The sequence below is a fragment of the Echinococcus granulosus genome (genome assembly GCF_000524195.1).
Source record: "Echinococcus granulosus chromosome Unknown EG_S00079, whole genome shotgun sequence".
Taxonomy (NCBI): Eukaryota; Metazoa; Platyhelminthes; class Cestoda; order Cyclophyllidea; family Taeniidae; genus Echinococcus; species Echinococcus granulosus.
This window is the reverse complement of record NW_020170459.1, coordinates 6,213-16,059: the sequence shown is the minus strand read 5'-3', so window position 1 is coordinate 16,059 and position 9,847 is coordinate 6,213. Positions and strand designations below refer to the sequence as shown.

The window sequence follows — 9,847 nt, the reverse complement described above, 5'->3', positions numbered from 1 at the left end:
TGCATTTTAATAAACCACCCAGACAGGAATTCACAAATGGTCTAGCTGGAGAGAACACATGACGTAAAATGTTGCAGACTAATGAACCTATCGACATTTCACACCAATAGTGATTCCAAAGTGGACCAGCGAAGGTAAAGCGACAGGTACACATCACATGAGCCTTTCTACTCGCAAAGCGTTTGCCAGATAGACTAACCGCCTCCGCGATGCTCTATTGGAGAGAACAGTCAACCCTGAACCTGCAAAGAGCCAAGAGGTGATGACAAGTGTGGAGGAGGGAAGGCGGACTAACCCCGCAAGGACAGCGGAGGAGGCAGTGGCAGCATTGATCGCAGCAGCGGTGTAGCCCGAGGCAGTGGAGTGCGAGGGCATGCGTGGACGTAGACGCGCCTCCGGTTGCAGCTCGCAGGGTTCGGGGTACGGTGGTAGTCGCGGGTTCGTTGTGTTGTACACCGCGTTCGGTGAGCATGTGCATTGATCTGTGGATGGGGGAAGCGAGGAGGTCAAAGTAAATCCCATTCCCCCATCCAGGCCGGTGAACCAGCCGGCTGACAAAATGACAGTTGGCTGAGACTGGGTGATCATAAAATAACCGAGCAAGCTGCTAGACAGCTTGAAATCAAGTGCACCAACGGAATACAGAAACAGGAGGCCTATCAAACAGACAAAAGTAGTTTGAAATGGTCCAGTTTGGTTGCAGGTCTTACTGGAGCCAGGACTAAGAATGGATCGCGTCACGGGGACATGCAACCATTCTAAGCTACATTTAAACACGGTTCAAAGTCGAAAGATCAGCAGTTTTGCTCTCCCATGTATAGTGCGACTTCAAAAGTACAGGATTTTCCGACTCTGGGTAGGGCAATCAGAATTGCACTTTAGGCTAGTAGGGTTAGAAAAATAAGGTAAGGGAAAACTATCCATCGTCTGTACTATGACACACGCACACATACACACATAGAGCGAAACAGTGAATGGTAGAGGTAGCACAAGAAGGTGTAGTTTTCGCTGTAGTAGTCCATATTGGTTAATTCATCGTACCAACCGCAGGGTTGACAATACGATCATTAAAGCCTCCCCAACTCTAGCAGCCCCTTCTCCCTCTCTGCGGTGTCAGCGTTCAGGGTTTGGGCACGTGGGTGACAAAACAGCCAATGATATTCAACACATCCTCCCCAAAACCGTAGCATTAATCTTCGTCAAGAATAACAAATTCGTCTCAAACAGTGAGTCAAATCAGACGGCCAGCTAGGTTGCCTCACAAGGACCATCTCGTTATCCAACTATTGGACGAGTGGTAAAGATGATCCACCACTAAACATTCACGATTTAAAGGAAAAAGGCCGGTGAAAGTGTTTACCCACGTGTCAGTTGCACTTTACTACGTTCGGTGCCAGGGTGTTGGAAGAAAGTTGACTGCCACGGCCTGGAGGATGCTTCCTTGTCCTACCATTACACCTACACTTGCACTCCAAAAGTGAACGATTTAAAAACTGTGTAGGAAAGCCAAGCAACACGGTATTAACAATTAGATTATAAACATGCTGCATCTATTTTGACGGATTGAAAACGCACTTCACATGGTTGTGTCATCGGCCTTAAAATGAAGTCAGAGCGTGACGTATATGTGACCTCACAGAAAAGTGATCCAATTTTTTGTCATCGAAGGTCAGCAATGAATATAAAACGGTAGAAAAAAGGTTATCAGAAATACTGGCCGGACATAAAAAATAAACAGCACCCACGAGTGTACTACGTGACTTCAGTACAACCGATTAGTACACACATGCATGATCTGGTGGATTAAATACCCTACAAGGACACAGCATTTGGAGCCACAAGATGCACAAACAATCCAAGAAGAGTAGAGCGTGGAACACGAGCACCGTTGCTAGTGTGCAGCACAGATTGCTAAAGGGCGGAATACCAGTGTGCGCATGTGAATGTGCAATTTTTAAATGAAGGTGGAAGAATTCGTGGGAACTCGGTGCCAACATGCACATAGGCATGGGCACAAAGCCAGTACTCACCCAGGCGTGCATTCCTGCACTCCCGGTCTTCTTCTTTGCATGACCATAGAGGACCGATACACACAGGCGTCTATGAGCAAGATGTTGATAATGATTTGCTGTCCGGGGACAACTTTCACACTCGAATCGAAAGGCTGAAAACGGATTAATTCTTCGCCATTGATGTCTTAATCAACAGTCAAACAAAGTAGAGCAAATTGCGCCCTCCCCTCTCTCTGGCGCGCAACCAACAACTAAAATTGGATGTAGTGCCTATGGTGGTGTCAGTAACCTAAGCGCTCTCCCTTTCCAGTGTGCATGTGGAAGTACGTAGTAGAGAGACAGTTCGGAAAATCCACACGAAAGCGCGGTGTTTCAGTGAAATAGACCCTGACAAAATACATTTACAAACCGTTTTGTAGTTTAGTTGAGTTTAAAACAATGCAATGGATGCAGATTACTCTTGGTCCGAAGATAATCTCAAGTTGATGAAACAACTAGAAAGGAAGACCTTCAAGATTAACCTAGAGGCTGGAATGAGGTTTGAGGCTCATATAACGAGAAGACCCTTAGAATGACTGCTCCTTTCTGATGCGAGCACACAATCCAACTACTTCTGAGTAAAAGTCGGATATTTTACTTAAAACCAATGTAATGAAAGTGGTTGAAAAGGGTTAGGGATTCAGCCAAGCTAGCATATTTACGGAATGTTCGAGAATTGAGGTAAGATTTAAACAAAATTTCCTAATTTTTGCCTCCAATTTGACTAAATGTAGGCGTAGCATGGACTAATCAAGTAAGGGTTTTCAAGACGAGTTGAATTTCCGTAAAAAATCGGACGAATAAGTGGAAACTACAAGAAATGTGATTAAGAGAGTAAGTGTATGAAACAATAGGTTTCACCCTTGATCGGAGACTCTCTAGGACTGGTGGTATGGTCCACACCACCAAATCGACCACGGCAAGTTGGAATGAGGTCAGATATGCCCGCACCAGTAGCTGTTGCGGCCGCTCGACACCCCGTGCTTCCCCAATTCAACTCGCTCCCAACAGACGCAGAGGCGGAGGAGACTGAGGAGGAAGCAATAACGGAGGGCTCCACACCGCGCGAGGGCTGAGGTCGCGTGAGATGATACTCTTCCAGTCCCGAAGATCTATGGTACCTCGAGGTCCGATTTACCACCCGAGAGCGCTTGTGCGTCCGCACTGTGATGGGACCGCCATAAGGGGTAATGGGAAAGACGTGGGTGGTGCCGTGATTGGTGCTCACTGCGAGCCATCGCGAATCAGGCGAGAAGCAAGCGTCAATTGTCTGCAGAAATGAGTACAAGAACAATGTCAAACGAGCGGATGGACGGTACATAGATAACAGGACCCCAGAGAGAGACTTCACTCACCTCGCAAGGAGTGGAGCCACGATTGAGGATGTAGAGGTGGTGAACGGCGGTCTCGCGCGAATCCTGGGGATGGTTGGAGATACGGAACACGTGGAAGGCGTGACCTTGCGAGCAGGCAGTGAAGAGTAATGAACCTGTCGAATCGAACGCCAGGTACCCCACGTTCGCCCACCGGTGTGCCTAACACACGTAATAACCACTTATTATCGGCTCAATCCTCTCGCAAAGGGCCAATGTGATCCTCCGCACAGCATACAAAACAAGCTTACTACAAGCATCACATACATGTTATATGTGTTCTTTATCAGTATGTAACAAGACTTTGCTATAAATCGTGTTGTAAACAGTTTTCCTGAGACCAAAACAACAAAATGAACGTTGGATTTTTTGATTTAAGGAATAATTGCATTTTTTACTTAGAAGTACCAAACGTTCCATCCCCAAGTGAACGTGCTTTTTGTCGGATGCGGTGATAGAAAAGGTACTAAGACAAAATCCACGCCTTTTTTCAGGATTATACGAATGAGACGCGATACGAACAAACCCTGTAATCAACGGCGTACCGTGTCGGAACTACCCCCCCCCCCCGTTTCAGAGAAGCACAATGACCTGGGCATCAAAAGTGACGCTACGCGTGATCACACGTGGTTACACGACACGAGAAGGCTCCCCTTAAGGGAAGTTCATGTTCATATCCAAATAGGCGGGATACAAACCATCTACTTGGGCTATCCAAAACCGAAGATCAACACGACCCTGGAACGCATCGGATTCTTAAGTAAAACGAATGTGTAGGCCGAGCAGGATTGGTTTATTAATTCGAGTTACCACATAAAGCAAGCCAGACGCATAGTCAAGGGTGCCTGGATAGTAGGAATTTGAGGGGATTCTTCTCTTACCACAAACTTAGGCACTCAAAAACCAGACGAGGTTATGTGTTGACCGGGTCCAGCTGACCACAATAAGCAGAACGCTAGTTGGGGTCAAAAGGGCATAAAGATTAGCAAGTAATCTCACGTTTACAGAGCAATTTAAGCCATTCACAACCAAGTGGAGGAAAGTGCAGGTCTTGATGGGGTACCGCCACCCACGTTAAACAGCATCGGCGTAAAAGTAGGAAAGGATGCTCATGGTCCAATCGTAATCCCATTCTGCGTTTCCAACACTATAACTTTCGCTGAAACGTATATTCTTTTAAGCGTGGAGATCTACCCTCCCCTGAGACCGTGGTACCAGACACGTTAACATCTTCCACTCCAGGCAAAAAAGGCACACAAACAGTGACCTTACCTTCTGGTTAAGTCTGACTTAAAAAAGACTGAAGCTAACCCATCCTGACAGCAGCATTTATCTTAAATTCAATGCATCACTGCGAAAGAAAATATTTGCTTAACTAAATCTTGTAAGAGAACTGTCTGACTTTCTTTAATATCCCCTCATTTCCAAACTACAGATGTCGCCTTCACATAAATAACGTAAATAGTAAGGCTTTAAAAACATGTCAGATTGTCCACAAGGAAACGAAAATTGTCTTACCAGAAAATGAGCCACAAGAGCGCCGTTGTCAGCGAAGTCATGGACATTGATGGAGGCACTCTTGTGGGTGAGCAGAACCTCTTCTTCCACTCCCCCCACCATTGTCTGCTGACCCTGATGCATCTGCCGCTGGGAGTGACAGTGATGGCAGGGATGGCGCTTCAGTGTGGAGCAGACATGCGGGTGCTGCAAGACGGAGTAAGTCGGCACAGCGCCCAAAACATATTGCTGTTCCATCTGCATCTGAGCCTCCTGATTGGTCTCCGCCTCAGAGGCAGGCGAACTGAGCAGCTTCTGGTTCTCAAAGGCACTGTAGTTTTCAGAGAGGCGAACTAGGTCCACCACGGAGACGTAGCTCGCAGTGGAGGAGGATGGGGAAGGATCACCCGTGGCCTCCATTGACTGGCACTCCATGGAGAGGGGACAGCGGGTGTGCGGATTGGACGAACCTATTGATACACTGCTTGCTAGCGCCGATAGACCGTCCCAAAAGCGCTGCAATATCCATACATAGGGAAAAAAAGTCAAGCAACTGAAAATACTGGGCTGCTATATATTGGAGTTTATTGAGGATGTGGCTGCATTTCACATAAGTGGATTTGAGATGCCGGTATTATTCTCAACTGCCTTGCACGACATCAAGAGTGGGCGATGAACAAGTTGATTGATATTCTTCCTTTACAGATAAAAGTGGCTCAAAATCGTGTCTTAAAGTCGCCCGTATCGACTGAATTAGATTAGACTGAACCATAGAGATCGTTTATTTACTATAAAAGTTAGGTGGTCCGGCGCAGTGGTGGCATTGTTAATTAAATCTGCATGATGGCTGGTTAACTAACTAGACTAGGGAAACGTTTTCTGTAGCCAAATGGAAGCAGCGATATCCCAATAAGGCTATATAGCTGGCAAATTCAAACGACAGAAGCTTAGCTATCAGATTAACCGATAGCCACATTAAGAATCAGTTTCTACCTTGAAGCTCAACCTGGATGTAATTTACGTAACAGTTGAACGAACTCACATGGCGCCTACAAAAGTTAGTGAAATATCGTCGTAAATAGGTCATTCTAGACACGTTGAAACGATTGCAAGACACGTGTGACGCTTGGACATTCTTATCTGCGTCCGACGTCAAAAAATGCATATGCTACATCTCAGTTTATGATAAATAATTAATCTCACCAAATCGTGTCCCAAACAAAGGTGGTTGATGTTAGAACAATAAAGTAGATGTAGTAACAAGTTTTTGTTTTGACTATAATACTACACCCGGTTCGGTAGAGCAAGCATTGGCACCATAATAGAGCAATAAAGTATTCGGCCTGCAGTGGTCAATTTTCCTCTAAAACTGTGGTTGCAAAAACATTAAGAAATTTGCGGGAACATATCAGATGAAGAAACTGGAGGTAAAGTGCAGTAAACGGATTGATCAAAGTGCAATACATCAGGCAATCTATAATGCCCGCTTAAAAATTCGCCGGTTAAATGCATCAAAGGATCTTAACAAGGCATCGGACTCCTTCATTTAGTTTTTATATGCTAATAAATGATCCAGCATATTCTGGCGGTAAGTGCTGACAGTGTTGCATTGAAGTGCAAAAGGCGTCACAATTCGTGTTAGAAAGCCTTTCCAAGCAAAGCCTAAGACTACTCCATGATACAAAGATAGCCACCCCCTTCTGCTGACATTGAAACACATGATAGATTTGTTGAGTACAGCCACACCAAAGGAAGAGGGTTAACGACGAATTTTTAAAAAGTCCACATGCCTATGATTGGATTTGTCTGACCTCTGAGGTTGCGTGGCCTTATGCGCTGTACGAAGCCTTTCAACTCCAATTACTTTGCGTCAAAATAAGCACTTATTGCAAAAAAATACATCCTTTTGGGAGTTAAAATAAAGCGCAGACAGTTTCCCGGTTTGAAAATTAAATAGGGAAGAAGCAACTCTTTTAGCACAAATCGAAGACAAGGGAAGAACTAGCTTACTTTGTTTACATTGAGCACAGTCGTGGCAACGGGTTTTGATGAATCGTCACTTGCATCACCACATCGAGACATGTGATGATAGATTGGCTTGAAAAATCAAAAAACGTAAACAGAAAATGGGAATAATGTGAATGCGCATAGCTCCTCGAGGGGAGGAGAATTCAATAAACTATTGAAGGAAGGTAGCAGTTTTCATTAAACCAAAAGAATTACCCGAACATCAGGGAAAGCTAACCACCGGGTGCCCAAAGCGACGGGGAGACTCTTGGCTAGCATTGATTTGCTAATCGTTTTTATATCTTAAAAAGAACAATAAGACTAATGACTTGAAGTGGAGTTTATAGATGAGGGTCATCTAGAACACTTACATCCGACAGTAAACAGTTCCAGGAGAGTGTGAGCTGACAGAACGGAAATGCAATCAACACGATTCACAAGCACAAATCTGTAAGAGAATTGATGAGCAAAAAAGAGTAAAAACCGTCGATTAGCCTCGAGGGAGGAAACATAGGATGGGGAGGAGTAGTTGACCACAATAGCACCGGTGAGAAGAGAAGTAAAGTAAACGTTCCATTTGGAATTACTAAAAGAAAGTCGACTCATTGAAAGAACTTACCTTTGCTCGCTGCATATTGCAATAAGGGGACGTGAATCCTTTTTGTAATCGATGAATTCAGCTAGTGATGAGACGTATCAAATTGGGAAAAAACCTACCATGGGGATCAGTCAAGAGTTTGGCTCCAAGAGCATAGAGCCCCACGCATGAAAGTAACAGTGATGCCTGTCCATTATTCTGAAGAAAGTTTATGAGTTAACATAAATAGCGCACCACTATGGCCCAAATGTAAAATCCATGATTAGTGCTTATAAGGAGAAGAAAGGATATTTTCTCACTTCCCAGGAAGGAAGAGGAAAAATTCTCAAAATTGGCCCAGACAACAAGCTCTTGAGAGGGATCCGGCATCGGGGAGGTTGTGGGTAAGCAGTCAGTGAGAATATCACGAACGCTCTCCATCAAGTTTTTCTCACTGTATATAACTGATTACTACAACCTGTCGAACCCACCTATACTTCTCTACTGGAACAGTAAACAAAGGTTGCATATCGACGAAACCCTTGAAGGAATAAAATTTATCCAGACAAAAACTTGTAAATCAGTACTTCGCCAAGCTTTGCGTTTAATATCTATAAAAGAGAGCAAATACAGGGGACAGTAAGGTTACCCAAAATGCACAATTTTTAAATGGGTTTAAGAAACCAAATTACAAAGAGGTATATACAGGATAATTGAATTATGACTTATCTCATTGTCGGTAGAATTTAAACCAAGGATGGACGTTTATACGAAAATCGTGATTAATCAATAACAAAAAATATGAACCAAGAGTTAGAGGGTATGCAAACTAGATACTATCAAAGTACAACAGACGTTAGAAGAAAGTATACGTGGGACTTTCACCCTTAGCAAAAATTACCAAAATAGGTATTTGGATAGCATTCTAGTGAACATGCTTCAAATCTCGAGTTCTTCTGTAATTACTGCAACAGCCGGTTGGAAAAAGGAGTGCCAATGCACTAAATAACACAAAACAAGAAGCTTAAGTAGTACAAACGGTTGATAACCTCATTTCATAAGTAAACATGTAAATTGGGACGATAAAACGCCACAAATAGACATGATATCTCAGCCTAACACTACACAGGAATCAGCTGACCGGAAAGATAAATTTAAGACCCGCGCTGCGTTGAATAGAAAACTTAAAAATATTATTATTACTGAGTTATCGGAGGCTATGTTATTGCTCCACTTATGGGTAGCTTTGCATAGCTGGTTGTAAAAGTTATTAAAAACTCATGTATTTAATTGTTATTTAAAGACAGGCTAAATACATTATTCGGGTATACACAAAATTAGTCCGCATTTTGAAGTATGTGGGTAAATAACTCAAGTTTAAACTCTATTTTGCTGAATACCTTTTATTAATGTTTTGTCGTGCTTTGTTTTACTGCTGAACCCGAAAATATTACCAACCTCATAAAGGCAATAAATGAGGTGGCGTACCCCTTCTTACCTGAAGTTGTAACAGGCCAAAGTACTGCAGCCTAACATTTGCTACCAATTTATGGAAGCTTCTTGAGTCTTCTCTGAGGCCGCAAGAAGCCGTAGTAGCAAACTAAATGTCCGGAAGCCACGCCGCCGAGCAGACGTCGAACCGGTGTACACTTGACCATCTGCGTAATCGAACAAAGAGCTAAATAATGAGAGCATGACAGAACAAACTGCTGTAAACTAATTGTACCCCAATCCAAAAATACGGTTAACTGGGGTAAGAAATCACTACAAACCATTATTTTAGTTGTAGGTCTTTGCACCTCTATATAATTGTGATCTTCCAAGCGTCTGTTTTGCACATGAAGCTCCAATGTTGGTTCCATGTGTAGGTTTTGAAGTGGCATGAGGTCCTACTGTAGCGCCCCGAGACTTCTTTGAGGACGAAAAGAGGCATAGTACTCGGGAAGAATTTATATATTCAGTAACTGAGAGGGTATTTAAGCTACAGTCATAGCCCGATGGCCAGCCCACCCGGCGTGGTTCAACGACCAAAAGTGGCTCTTCACCAAAACCGCGAGTTAAACTACCACCGTATCAAATTTGCATTACATTATTTTGCAAAGTTTTTCTTTCTTAACATCGTTTGACCTGTTATTCCAACTGAGTGATTGGCTGGTCCTGAGTCTGATCAAAAAGTACTCGCGCACATTTCCATAGGCCTGTGCAACTGGTAGGTACTTAAATTTGCTCAGATTTTATTGAACTCATACTGACGGAGGCAATGGTTCCCTACGCCTTCTGTACGAGATACACAAAACATGCTTAAGCTTTATGTACTGTGCAACCTCCTCAACAGTTCCAAG

At 43.7% G+C, this 9,847-nt stretch overlaps 1 protein-coding gene across 1 annotated transcript in view; it reads right to left on the bottom strand. All coding sequences in view use genetic code 11, as the record gives it.

Moving 5' to 3' along the window:
- Nucleotides 1–9,200, bottom strand: part of EGR_07492 (Breast carcinoma-amplified sequence protein) — a gene marked incomplete at both ends in the record, with an annotated part of 21,466 nt that extends 12,266 nt beyond the window's left edge. The window contains 11 exons of the mRNA XM_024496741.1: nt 296–482; nt 2,913–3,321; nt 3,407–3,586; nt 4,943–5,437; nt 6,932–7,018; nt 7,145–7,230; nt 7,300–7,514; nt 7,548–7,608; nt 7,646–7,724; nt 7,761–7,959; nt 9,049–9,200. Coding sequence (XP_024348812.1) covers nt 296–482; nt 2,913–3,321; nt 3,407–3,586; nt 4,943–5,437; nt 6,932–7,018; nt 7,145–7,230; nt 7,300–7,514; nt 7,548–7,608; nt 7,646–7,724; nt 7,761–7,959; nt 9,049–9,200 — 2,150 coding nt within the window. The remainder of the gene's footprint in view (nt 1–295; nt 483–2,912; nt 3,322–3,406; nt 3,587–4,942; nt 5,438–6,931; nt 7,019–7,144; nt 7,231–7,299; nt 7,515–7,547; nt 7,609–7,645; nt 7,725–7,760; nt 7,960–9,048) is intronic.
- Between the last annotated feature and the right edge of the window lie 647 nt (nt 9,201–9,847).